We start from the raw sequence: 14,981 nt of genomic DNA, 5'->3' as shown, positions 1-14,981 counted from the left end.
TGTAACATATCGAGCCATCCTCCACAAAACTCTTAAAGTAAGAAATCAAATTAAACATCTCATAGAATTCGATTGGAGTGAGATATTTCGTTAATTTTTTTAACCCTCAGCAATATGGCTGGAGAGGGTATACGTCATTTGATACGGCCAAAACGAGCCTCTTGAAATAACGATTTTAGACACTACGTCTCTTTGTAAATCCGTTTCAGGACATTTGAAGTCGATCAAGCGATGTCCGGCCGTCCTTCTGTCTGTCCAATAATCCAATTTTGCAATCCTAATATTTGCATCAGTGCTAAGTCAGGGGCGAAAATGGAAAATATCGGTCCACTCCATAAAGTACCTCCCCACATATCGTCAAAATTTTAAATAATTATAAATCTTATAAAATGTGATGTAAGAGTCCGATTGTCCTCAAATTACAGACATCAAAATATTTTTATTAACCCAAGGTCTGGTGTGAAGATGGAATACATCGATCCACACATTCTGGTACTTCTCCCACAAAGGGTCAAAATTTTGAATATCCATGAAGCTCAAAATGCGAAATTGACATCCGATTCCATTCTGACATGGTACATTTCAATATTTCCATCAACATAAGATCTGGTATAAAGAGGGTAGAGATCAGACCATTTCCTCTGGTACCTCTTCCACAAAGGGTCAAATTTTGAATAACCAAGACGATCATAAAATCTAAAATAAGCATCCGGGTTTTCTCAAATTTCACACATCTCATTATTTCTACTAACACAAGATCTGTTGTGAAGATGAAATATATCGGTCCACTCCTTCTGGTAACTCCCCCACAAAGGGTCAAAATTTCGAAAAAAAAAAAAAAATAAAACTATCCAAGAAGTGAAATAAGCATCCAACTTGTGAAAATGATATAATCTGAGAACCCTTTCTGGCACCTTACCCACAAAGGGTTAACATTTTCAATACTTTGTTCTGTTATAACTTGCGAAACTGAGATGAATATGGAATTTATGATTTCGCACAAAATTGGATATAAATGTTCGATTTTCTCGTAATTTTTCCCATACCATTTTTTATCTGTATTAGATGAAGTATGAAAATGGAATACTTCGGTTGACAATATATCTGGTACCTCACATTTAAGCATTTTCTAAAATGATCACATATATATTCTATAAAGTGATGGAAGTAAACCAATATGGTCCAAACCGTTGCAAAATTTATATATTTATTTAGGTCCGATGCGATGTGGACAGTATTGGCCCATTCCTGCATAGAGGGTCAACTACTTGAATAATAAATAATCGAACATTGGCTGAGGGTATGCATACATCTGTCAGCAATACCGACTGATACTTTTTTAAATTTTTTATATCCACATAGGTCAATATCTTGTGGAACCCATCTACTATCAAAGATTCGACATTTTGAATAATAATAAGGCTTATAAAATTTAATTAGATTTCCATTTTTTTTAAAACTTTATCCATTTCAATATTCTGACGGTCCAGGGTCTAGTCAGGAATTAAAATACTGACAACAAAAATCATATCAAAATCAAATAGTATTCATAATTTAAAACAACATAATATATGAATCCAGACAGATTTTTTCTACTCCTCTTCGAATTTTCCCTTAAAATTTTGAATTTTCAAAAGCAGCTCTTCTTGAAATGTGAAATTTGTGTCCAATTTTCTTTTTTTTTTTCATAATTTCGCACATCTCAATATTAATGCTAATAAAGTAGAGTAGTTTAATCTAGTCCATTTTTCAGTACACCAGTTCCTAAACGTATGAGTAATTTCATAAATTTTATATTACTCATACGCAGAGTTTTCATAAAAACGTAAATCGTGTTTGTATCCCACGAAAGTCAAGTGAATAACTCCTTTTCGTAGCTCTACCCTAAAATGTGAGATTAGTTCCCGATGCTCACATTCTTATAGTACATTGCCGATAAACTGTCAACATTTTGAAAAATCATAAAGTACATACCAAAATCTAAACTACACCTACGGGTCGAATATTTTTCGAAACTCGTATATGCTGAAGGTATGTGACTGTCGAATTAAAAACTTTATAAATTGTTGATATAGGTAGGTTCCAAGATGTTGAATTTTTATATAGCATCTTTTGCTTTTTCCTTTTTCTCTCTAGTTTATTAAACCAAGAAGAGTAGCTTTAACATATGACAACAATCTGCCCTTTAACGCAAACTGTCGCTTATTTTCATCTTAAATCCTACCACAAAAATCAATATCACATCAAACTTTTCAGAGTTGTTTTTTTTTTCTTTCTGATAATGTCCTGCATTAAATGCACCAACATTTATGTAAATATGTCATGAATGATGGATGCCAATGGTTTACATTAAATAATGTCATGGTGTAATGTAAACGAAAACGTTTTTTTTTTTGTTGACATGATGTTCTGCATTTTATATTTTGATGTTTTATATTAAGAATGTGTAAAGCAGAAATTTCTCGAAAAAAAAGGAATAAGTAAATACGAAGCACAGTGTGGTAAATTTATATTTGTACGTATATTGCTCCGAATTCAGACTATTTAAGCCAACGAAATCAGCATCAATGCAAATGTCAGATGTGTCCACCTTTATGTACTAGTGATTTCGTTGGAAAAGTGATTTACAGTATAACAAATATTCGCAGCAATTGAATAGAAATTTTGGGAATTTTTTTAAAATTAGTGTCCATTTCACCGGTTAAATATTATCCGTGACCATCCAAAATGCCCTCTCCTAAACTCTAATCGCACCGCAAAATTACGCATCGATCGGTCTATAATTGTGATCTACAAAAACGATTGTGAAGTCAGCCAAAACATGCAAATTTCGTGAGGATCGGACCAGAGATGTTTTATAGTAGGTGGTAGTATTTATTACCAACGCAAATACATAATTTACATAATTCCGTGGATAAATGTGACATGAATCATTGACGGTCCAAGAATCGTGTTGTGAGGGGTACACGATACCGTGGACCACAAACTTTTCTGCCAGGCAGGGTTGTGCTTTTTGCGAATTTCAAATACAAAATTTAAAAAACGCGAGATAGTTCTGCAAATATGGACTATTCTTTGTATGTATATTTTCTGAAGATTATCAGTGGGAGAGGAATAGCCTGATATCTACAATCGTCACAAACAGATATTGTGTTAGTAGAAATATAGAAATGTGTGAAGTTTAGAAAAAAGTTTTCGCCTTTTATGAGAGATACAATTATTCAAAATTTTGAGCCGTTGTGGAGGAGGTACCGAAAGGAGTCAACCGATACATCCCATCCTCACACCATATGTTTTATGAACAAAAATATTGGGATTTATGAAAATTGAAAAGAATTGGGTGCTTTTTTCGCAATTCGTGAGAGATATAATTGTCAAATTTTTTGACCCATTGTGTTGAAGATACCAGAAGGAGTGGTCCAATATATTTCATCTTTATACCAGCTCTTGTATTGGTAGAAATATTGAGATGTGTGAAATCTGAAGAGAATTGCTCTTTGTTTTTTTTTTTTTTTAAATTTTATAAGAATTACAATTTTGACCATTTGTGGGGGAGGTACTTGATGGAGTGGACCAATATTGCCCATTTCACACCTGGCCTAACACTGACAAAATATTAGGATTCGCAAAGTTTGCACAAAATCGAATGTTCCTTTTCTCTTTCCGTGAGGCAAATTAATTCCTTTGAAAAATGTTGATATTTGTAGGGGGAAGTACCAGAAACAGTGGACCGAGGTTCCCCATCTCCGAACTCGATTTAAGTTGACAACAATATTACGATGAGCCAAGTTTGGACCAAATCGGATACACCCTTGGAGAGTTATTGTGCGCACCAGCCAGCCAGGCAAACAGACAGACGGACACAGCTAGATCGACTCCGAATGTCCTGAAACGGATTTGGATTAAAAGTGACATTGGGTCTAAAACCGCAGGAGTACAAACTGCCAATTTAAAGTTAATTAGATTCTAGAACTGTGACTAAAACACCCAAAAAAACTTTAAATCGGTTTGAATCACTATTTAGGGGGCTACACCAAAACGTATTACTATGTTGCCTATCCCAGTGGACCTATAATGCATCTGAGCAAAAATTTTATCAACTACTTCATTTCTGTTGGGAAGCCATAGTGATTTCCAGACGATCGGACATAGTAACATAGAATGTTATGCTTATCAAGAACTATTATTTTGTATGGTTTAAAATCAATAGCTCAAATGAAAAACTAAATATAACCTGCATACTATGGGCGAGGGTATAACAATGAACTGTTTTCAAATTAAACAAAACTTCAACCCAAAAATGCATTGAATCTTGTTAGCTCTGACATATTCAAGATAAAATAATTGGTTATTATACCGTTTTGTAAGTAGATACTGGTGCCAAATATAATATAATAAACCCATTGTTTGATAATAAAACTTTTCCTGGAAAGAATCTGAAATACAAATATAGGGGATTCGGGGTCTAAATAGCATTAAATCTGCAGAAAAACACAAAGAATGGTAACGAAAATTAATGGGAGAGGGCACATATATATTTTTGGGAATTACATATACATTCCTGCTTATATTTTCTTTCAGAGACCTCGTATCTAAGAAAAATATTAAATAATCCTGAACGAAACCGTATCAATGGTTTATTGATTTTTCAGCCTTATGTTGAATAATGCATAGGTGAAAATATTCCAAAATTAAAACTGGGTCTGAAAGTCTTTTTTAATATGACTTCTGCCCTTTTCTTACAAGTTTGTGGTATCATACCGCAAAAAATTACTCATGGAATGTCAAACTCAATATATCCTACCAGTGTACAGGGTGCATACCAAATAATACGTATTATATATTTATATATTTACTTTTTAACATTCTCCTATTTACATTACTGGCATAAAATGGTAATATTTCATGGCAACAACACCAATGATGATGAAAAGTCGATGGAATTGCTCAGGCATTGATAAAGAAAATTTACATCCTCCGGATAAAAAAATAGCCTAAATGTATAATTTTTTGTTTACAAAAACCGAATTCTGGGTATAAAGGACGTAACAGCCAAGATAAACAACAAATGTTAACTTTTGCAAACTTTAAATAATTTTGTAAATTGAAAGTTCATTTAAGTGAATCAATATTGGGTAATGACATTAGAAAGAATGGAAATATAATTTGAAAAGTTTTTCAATGATAATTTGATTGACCACATTTTGAGAAGTAAGTTTTGCTCGTTAAGCAACCTTTTACTATTGGAAGAACTTGATTGTATTTGGCCTGGAACTTGATAATATATTTAAATATTTCTGACTGATTCATGTTTGTGGAAATTCAACTATTTCTGAAAATCCGTACTCATCCCTCGAACATAAGAATGTTTTCTTTTCAAGCATTAAATTGAAACGAAACATTGCATGAATTTTTCATAAACAAAAAATGCATAGAAGAAGACGAAGAATGAAAAAACAATTTACGCACACACCTACCCATACATACAGAAAGGAAAATGGCATATTTAACATGCACTGGGAAAATGATTGAAAGTTTACAAAGAAAATGTAATTACAAAATTTCCCCTGTGGGAGTGAAGGAAGGTGGGTAGGTAGAAAACCAAAAACAAACTGCAAAATATAAAGGGAATATTTCTTGTGTGTGTCGTTACGTTTCAACTTTTTGTTTGTAGGCAAATTATAGTTTTGCAAAAGTTAATGTAACGATTCAGGCGGAGGAAGAGCTACCGGCAATGGCAATACACACACAAGCACACATTCACAACAAATTTACCTCAATAATGTGCAGATTTCATTTGCATTTTGAAATCTTAGAAAAAGGAAATTAATTGCATAGAGGAGCATAATAATATTTTGTCAATTTTTTTTGAGGAACGAAATGCAGAAATTAGAGAACATTGGAAATGGAAAATTGCATTTTAAAAACAAAATGGGATAAATTGGGAAAATTACTGAAGACATTGTATCCCCCTGCACAGATTTCCCTGAAAATTTCCAAGTATACTACAACATCGCCTGGAAGTAACGTAGGCAATATAGATCTTTGATATCAGAGGTACATCCCAAAATTTAGAGTTTATATGCACATATCTATTGATCGATTACAGATACAGTCTCCGAATTTGGAACGAGTTAAGGGATTTAATCAGAAAATATTATTTAGAATTCGCCAAATTATATGGAAATCGGTTCAGATTTCCATATAATTTCTATATAATTTGGCAAATTCTAAATAATATTTTCTGATTAAATCCCGTCACTCGTTCCAAATTCGGAGACTATATCTGTAATCGATCAATATATGTGCATATAAACTCTAAATTTTTGGGAGGTACTTCCGATATATATAATTACCTCCGATATATAATATTTAATATAATACAGGGTGCGATGAAAAAAACTGCAACCAAGTTCGGACTGCTATCATTTCCAAGCTACTCGTCCGATAGCTGTTAAAATTATTCCAGTGACAGCTCATTATATTGTTTACAAGCGTACGCAAGCTTTTTGGTGCGAATTTTCCAGAAAAAAAACTTATTCGTGATGGAATTCAAGCGTGATAGTGCGATTTCTTTATATTTGGCTGGAAAACCACAAGTGGCTATCTTTAGAGCACTCCAGCATTTTAATGTGAATAAATATTTGTGTCTCGTACCATCGCTTGTTACCGCGATACTGGTAGCGTAGCCCGATATACGTCAAAAAGTGGACGGAAAAAAACTTCAACATCAGCCGAAAAGTAACGAGGCGACTTGATCGAATCCCGCGTCGCAGTGACCGAAAAATGGCTCGTGAACTGAACATATCGCAATATTCCATTCGGCAAATATTAAAAAATGAGCTCGGGGTAAAGCCATTGAATTTCCAAAAAGTGCAAGAACTAACACCGTAACAGAAAGAAAATAGACTCAAAAGAGGTAAAGACTTGCTACGCTTGGCCGAAAATGGTGAACTGCCGAATTTCGTTTAGTTTGGTCTGCGATGAGAAAACAGCAGCAGCAGCAGTTTGTAAACAAACCAAATGATCGTATTTACTTGCCAAAGAGGTCAGCTGAAAATGTGCCCCTTCGGTTTTCACCAGAACTCAAACGTCGACCATGGTGATGGTGTGGGCCACCATAACAGCCGATGGTCGCTCTCCGTTCGTATTAATCGACCGTGGCATCAGAATAAATGCCGAATATTATCGCGAAAAAATTCAGGAGGGTGTATTAAAGCCTTGGGCACGCAAACATTTTGGCCGCAGACCTTAGACTTTCCAACAGAACTCAGCACCATCGCAATCAGCAGCACGCGCCAACCAAGAATGGTTAAAAAATGAGGTTCCTCGCTTCATTTCCAGCGCATAATGGCCACCAAAATCTCCGGATACCAATCCGTTAGACTATTTTGTCTGGAGTATTTTGAAAATCAAGGTTCGCACTAAAAAATACCAAAGTGTAGATCACGTCAAGCAAGCGCTTCGCCGGGAATGGACCAAAAATCGCAGAGCAACATTCGGGCAGCGAGTGACGGTTTCATTGGCCGTTTGAAGGCCATAATTCGTGCCAATGGTGACCAATTCGAACAAAACTAAACTTATTCTAAAATTTGATGCTATTTTCCAAGAATGGTTACAAATGAGATTCCTCGCTTCAATTCCAGCGCACAATGGCCGCAAAAATCTGCGGATACCAATCCGTTGGACTATTGTATCTGGAGTATTTTGGAAAGCAAGGTTGGCACTAAAAATAACAAAGTTGATGCAATTTTTCAAGAATAGTTACATAATGAGGTTCCTAGCTTCATTTCCAGCGCACAATGGCCACCAAAATCCCCGATATCAATCTACTATTATGTGTGGAGTATTTTGGAAAGCAAGGTTGGCACTATCAAGCAAGCGCTTCGCCGGTAATGGGTAAAAATACCGCACAGCAACATTCGGGCAGCATGTGACGGATTCATTGGTCGTTGAATGCCATAATTCGGTCCAAAGGTGACCAATTTGAACAAATCTAAATTTATTCTAAATTTGATGCTATTTCCGACATTTTTTGTAAAAATGTAAAAATTATGGTATTTGACTTTGTTGCAGTTTTTTTATCGCACCCTGTATGATATAAAATTTGTAAAATTTCCCTTCAATTACCTAATTTCATATTATCCCATATGTTGTAAAGAGATTGGAGGTTAAAACTATTTTAAACACTTAAATTATACCAAAAGATTTATATAAAATGTATATAATTTTTTTAACAAATATAATGACAATAAAAGCCGATATGAAATAAGTAAACAACAAATTGCAATAAAGCTTAAAAAGATAAACACTACAATTTGCAAAATGCACCAGCGATACACACACTCACTCACACACAGATAAAAGAGAAACCCACACAATGGTGGGCTGGTAACACACACAATCACACAATAATGATTTCCATCTGATATGGATGTCAACCAGGATATTCATATAATTAAAAACAAAAAGCAGAAAATAAAAAAAATACAATAACAAAAAAAAAAATAACAACAATCAAAACCAATCAAAAATTCCAATTAGTCGGTAACAAAAGCATCCATCCATCCATCCAAATACTTGTAGTAAGCAAACAATAATACGTATGTGTATACATTCACATATATATATGTATGTGTGTAGGCCATAAGTACAATGTGTTAGTAGTGTCATTGTTGTGTGATAAACTGCCATGCCATTTAAATGACAAAAATAAAGTGTAAATATTTAATGAATAAAAATGAAAAAAATATACAAAAAAAAAAACATAATAATATTCAATATAATGATGATGGATATGAAACTGATGGTAATAATGACGATGAGGATGATGATGTTGTAATGATGATATAATTGTTTCAATTGAATAGCCATAAAACAATTGATGTCTCAACAAAAGTCTCTTATATTTCCCATAACCTACTTGACAATGAATAAGATTTCTTAACATGGCTGGAAATGTTTCCACCCTTCAATGCAAATTTATTTTTATCAGATATATATTTGACAAAATTTTGGGTGGGTTTTATACTCTAGGTTTTCGAAAGAGCCTCAAATTAAACTATATATTTTTTTAAACAAATCGGGTACTCTCATCAATTTTCATGAGATATTTTTTTTCCTCAAGAATATCTGCATTTGTCGTTAGATTCCGAAATCAGTAGATCGATAAATCCGATATGTATCCTTGCTCTTCTGATGAAAGATATATGGAAATTTTAAAAGAAATTGAGAAGTCATTTTGCATTATTGACAGCAGTGATTACTCAAACAAGGACCAAGTTTGACAATAACAAGTACCAAATTTCAACTGTATTGAGTACTAGCTCGGATAAATGTGAGATTTTTTTAAAATAATTTTAACTTTTGAGAGGGATATACCAGAACAAGTGGAAAATATTGCTAATCTCCGATTGATTTGATAAAATATAACAATTTACCAATTTCGGACCAAATCGAAAAATCCTTCGAAAATTATTTTGCTTACTTGCCGGCCAGACTGACGGGCTTGGCTAGATCGACTCTAAATGCCCTCAAACTAATTTCGCCAAAAGAGACCTAGGGTCTAAAACCATTATTTCGTTGAGGCACATTTAGGTCATATGATATAAACCATCTGTACGGTATAAAATTATGCCAAAAAACAGTACTTTTTGTTATAAAAATTGGTACAAAAAAAAAAAAAAAAAACAATCTGTAGTCATGAGGCTAAGGGTATAGAAAATGGTACAAACATGTGCTCTTCGCTAAAAATAGATACAATCGGTAAAAAGATTTCAAAGTTAAAGGAGGTACAAATGAGAACCTTTTGGTAAGAAAAGTACAAACGCAAAAAAGGAAAAAGTTATATAGTAAAGTTATAAATTGCTCCAAAAAGCCTGATTTCGAATCTGATTTAAAAAACACTTTAAAGTCGGAATTTTTTCAAATAATGTACAAATCATACCAAGTTAAACCAAGTAACCAAGTAAAAAGAGAATTGACCGAAGTTTTTTATCTTCCTCAATGTGAAAACTTTATTATTGCGAAATGGAATCCCTCGGTATAGCCGACAGCTGCATACCCTCAGTCAATGTTCGGCTATTTAAATTTATTTTGACTTGCGTTGGGATTAATCAAACTGTTGAACCTTCATAGGAGAGATTCCGAAGAAGTGGGTCAATATTTTCCATTTCGGATCTGACATAAGTCTGATAAAATATTATAACGTATCAGATTTAGATTTTATGTCGACTACTTCCTTCATTTTATATGAGATATTAAATAATTTTTCGAAAAGTTCGCGTTTTAGGAGAGTTATAATTACCTAAAATGTTGACCCGTTGTGGGGGAGGTACCAGAAGGAATGAACCGATATTGTCCATCTCCACAACAAATCTTGTGTTGATAGAAGTATTGGGATGAGTCGAGTTTGAAAGTAATCCCCTCCCCCGTTGTGGGGGGAGGTACCAGGAGGAGTGGTCCGTTCAATCCGTTCTTCGTACCAGACCTTGTCTTAACGGAAATATTGAAAATTTATAAAGTTTACAATTATTCAAAATTTTGACCCATTGTGAAAGAGGTACCAGAAGAAGTGATCTCTACCTATACTCTACCATCTTTACACCAGTTCTTGCTTAAGTAGATGCATTGGATGTGTGAAATTTGAAAAGAATCGAAAGTTCATTTCGCGTTTTACAAGCTTCACGGATATTCAAATTTAGGCCTTTGTGGGGGATGTACCAGAAGGAGTTGACATATATTCCATCTTCACGTCAGACTTTCGGTTAATAAAAATATTGTAATGTCTGTAATTTGAAGACAATCGGACTCTTACATCACATTTTATAAGTGTTATAATTATTAAAATTGTGATCTTTTGTCGGGTAGGTACTTGATGGAGTGAACTGATATTGTCGATTTTTGCACCTTTCCTAGAACTGATGGCAATTTTAGGAATTGGGAATTGGAGCAAAATTTGATTATCCTTTCTCTATTTGTGTACTAAATATATATTTTTTTAATTTCGACCAGAAGAGTAGGACCGATATTGCCCATCTTCGAGCTCGATCTAGGTTTGGCTGCGGTACTTTGGCCCATTCCCGGCGAAGTGCTTGCTTCAGTGGTTGGTCGACACTCTGTTATTTTTTAGTGCCAATCTAGCTTTCCAAAATACTACAGAGATTTTGTGGCCATTGTTCGCTGGAAATGAAGCGAGGAACCTCATTTTGTAACCATTCTTGGGTGGTGCGTGCTGAGTGCGATGGTGCTGAGTCCTGTTGGAATGTCCAAGGTCTGCGGCCAAATGTTTGCCTGCCCAAGGCTTTAATACACCCTCCAGAATATTTTCGCGATAATATTCGGCATTTATGGTGATGCCACGTTCGATTAATACGAGCGGAGAGCGACCATCGCCTGTTATGGCGGCCCACACCATCACCATGATAGGCGCTTGAGTTCTGGTGGCCAACCGAAGGTGCACATTTTCAGCTGACCTCTTTGACATGTAAACACGATCATTTTGTTTGTTTACAAACTGCTGGACAACGAACGTTTTCTCATCGGAGAAAATCAAATTCAGCAGTACACCACTTTCGGCAAAGCAAAGCAACTCTTTAGCTCTTTTGAGTCTATTTTCTTTCGGTTGCGGTGTAAGTTCTTGCACCCATTTTGGATGCAGTTTTTTCATCTCATCCTGTATAGTCACATTTTTTATACCCTCCCCCATACTATGGAGGGTATATTAACTTTGTCATTCCATTTGTAACTCCTCGAAATACTCATGTCAGACCCAATAAAGTATATATATATTCTTGACCAGCGTAAAATTCTAAGTCGATTTAGCGATGTCCTGTCTGTCCGTCTGTCTGTGGTAATCACGCTCTTTCGAACGAATTGAGATAGAAGGCTAAAATTTTGCACACATGTTTATTTTTCAGTAGGCAGGTTAAGTTCATTATGAACTTCTTATAGCCCCCATATAACGTACCTCCCTATATTCGGTATTTTCATGATTCTAGCGACATTATTAACTGGAATTGTTTCAAATTTGGTATTTGAAGTTCGAAATGGATACTACAGCCTAAGACAGAAAATTGTCTGTGCAGGTCCACGTCTTCCCCATATAACGGTAACTCTCAATATTCGGCATTTGATGATTTTAGCGTCATTATTCACTGGAATTATTTCAGATTAGGTATTCAGAGATTGTAATAGGAACTACAGTCTGTGACAGAAAATTGTCTATGCAGGTCCAGGTCTTCGTATTGGCCCCATATACAAGTACCACCCTATATTCGGTATTTTGGCGACTTTAGGTACAATACTCACCGAAATTGTTTGAAATGTCGTATTTGAAGTTCGTAATGGATGCTACAGACTATGACAGAAAATTATCTATGCTGGTCCAGGTCTTCGCACAGCTCCGATATAACGTAACGGTACCTCCCTATATACGATATTTTGATGATTTTACATTACATTATTCACCGTTTATTTCAAGTTCCGAATTTGAATTTGGTAGTGACTTATGAAAAACAATGCCTGTGTGGGTCTACGTCGTATAGACACCAATGACGGCTATATTCGGTATTTAAAAAATTTTAACAGAATTTTTTAAGGATTTTATTTCCAAATTCGTTCCAAATGGTGGGGGGTATTCAAAGTTCGGCACGGCCGAACTTACTGCTTTTTAACTTGTTCTTTTTTTATACCCTACACCATAAGGTGGTCAGGGTATTTTGTCTTTGTGCATTTGTTTGTAACAGGCAAAAGGAAGCGAGATAGACCCATAGTTCCTTTTGATGATCTGCATAGAATTACATTCTGAGTCGATTTATGTATGTACGTCCTCCGTCCGTCCGTCTGTCCGTCTGTCCATGTATTTTTGTAAACAAAGTACAGTTCGCATTTATTGTCCTATCCAGATAAAATTTCGCACAAATCATTTGTTTGGCCCAAGGACGAACCCTATTGAAATTGGAGATAATCGGTTAAAATTTAGGTATAGCTCCCATATATATCTTCCTCCGATTTACCATTTATTGTGCACCAAAAGTGTAATATCAGGCGAATGGTATGGAATTTTGCACATACAACCAGATTAGGCCTGAAAATAAGTACGCCAAATTTTATCGATATCGGTTCAGATATAGCTATAGCTCCCACATATATTGTTCATCCGATTTGTTATTTTTGTCCTCCGCAGCCGTAATATGCACTCTGTAACAACAATATTTTGGGAAATATATCAAATACAACTCAGAAATACTTTGGTAAATTTTATCGAGATCGGTTCAGATTTGGATATAGCTCCCATATAAACTTCGTCCGATTTACCTTTTATTGTGCACCAAACGTCTAATATTTGTCCAAATGGGATGGAATTCGGCACTTACGACCGAATTGAGCGTAGAAGCAAGTATGTCAAATTTGGTGAAGATCGGTTCAGATATAGCTATAGCTCTCATATATACTCTTCATCCGATTTGTTATATTTGTTACCCACAGCTGTAATATGCACTCCGTAACGACGATTTTCAGGGAAATATATCAAATACAGCTCAGAAATATCTTAGCCAATTTTATCGAGATCGGTTCGGTTTGGGATATAGCTCCCATATATATCTTTATCCGATTTCAAGTTAATTGTGCATCAAATGGGTAATACATGTCCGAATTAAATAGATACAAATGCTTCGGCATATTCAGACCTTTGAACTTTAATTATAATCATAGCGTGAGTCAATTGTTATGCGGAGCTCTACTAAATTAGCAAAGTGGTGTAGGGTATCCTAAAGTCGGCCCCGCCCGAATTTAAGACTTTCTTTACTGGTTTGTTTATTAAAAAGGGTAATATATGAAGAACTCTGTATTATACTGTTGGTAATCAATCAATAACATTTTGAACCATTTTTCAAAATTTATTTTGTTTTTGTTTATTTTTTATGGGAGTCGAATAACAACTAATCACCAAATAATGTTGACAAATGTAAAATCATTCAGCGGAAACAATAATTTTTCACGGTAATAAATTATGTCAGACCTTCGAATTACAAAAGGGAAAAAAGGGTTAGAACATACCCTTTCCCCTTCGCTCCTTGTATCCCAGCAATGATAGAGACATTTATTAAAATGACACCAAAATGAACGGAAGCAAAAAAAAAGACAAGCAATGTATAATGGAAACAGGAAGAATGGAAGGAAGTTGCAAAGAAGCAGAAGAGAAAGTGATGATGATACAACAACTACAACCAATAACCGAATCTAATGAGCAACGAAATGAAGAGATGACGATGACAATGACAAGGATGTTACTACAAATGTAATGTCGAGGATAATGGTGATGACAATAGATGTTGTTATTTTTGTTGTTGTTGTTGTGGTGGTGTGGTATGACAGTAAAGTGAAGAATGTACCAACAACAAATCACTGTGTTAGAGATGTGTACTTTGATTTCCAATAAAAAAGAAAGACAATTTATCTGTTACTACTGCATCCGTAAAAGTGTTAGGGTAGTCGTCATCGTCATCGTCGAAGTAGTAGTAGTAATGGTGTTGGTGGTTGACTGTGATTTAGAATTTACAACAAAAACCATTATTTTTTTGAAATTGTTTGGGAGGAGTGTTAGTGTTGTTTGTTTGTAACCTTTTTTCGGTTCATTTGTTTGTTGGTGGGTGTAGGAAGAAAAGTTCTAATGAAGTCAAGTGAATTAAAATTGTTTTTTTTGTTGTACAGCTACTAAAATTGAGTCATTTTTGTTGCTTTTGTTTTGATTGGGTGATATATTTTTTTTTGTATTTTGGGGTAGTTACCTTAGTTTCAGTTCCTCATCAATATATTGTAAGAGACTCCTACAAAAATATAACAAAAAACAATTGTAAAAGAAACAAAATCATATTCACATACATACAAGAGACAGTGTGTAAGAGAAAGAGAAATAGAGAAGTAGGAGAGAAAGAGTAAAAAAAACAAACAGGGGCAACTCAGTGTGTAATTTGTCC

At 34.7% G+C, this 14,981-nt stretch overlaps 1 protein-coding gene across 1 annotated transcript in view; it reads right to left on the bottom strand.

Annotated features, from left to right (window-relative positions):
• Nucleotides 1-14,981, bottom strand: part of LOC131805336 (uncharacterized) — a 35,064-nt gene that overhangs the window by 18,829 nt on the left and 1,254 nt on the right. The window contains exon 2 of the mRNA XM_059128429.1: nucleotides 14,793-14,831. Within this exon, the coding sequence (XP_058984412.1) occupies nucleotides 14,793-14,831 (39 nt within the window). The remainder of the gene's footprint in view (nucleotides 1-14,792; nucleotides 14,832-14,981) is intronic.

This window comes from Musca domestica, unplaced genomic scaffold (assembly GCF_030504385.1).
Source record: "Musca domestica strain aabys unplaced genomic scaffold, Musca_domestica.polishedcontigs.V.1.1 50, whole genome shotgun sequence".
Classification (NCBI taxonomy): domain Eukaryota; kingdom Metazoa; phylum Arthropoda; class Insecta; order Diptera; family Muscidae; genus Musca; species Musca domestica.
Note: the sequence above shows the minus strand (reverse complement) of the source record. Positions and strands in the feature narration are given on the sequence as shown.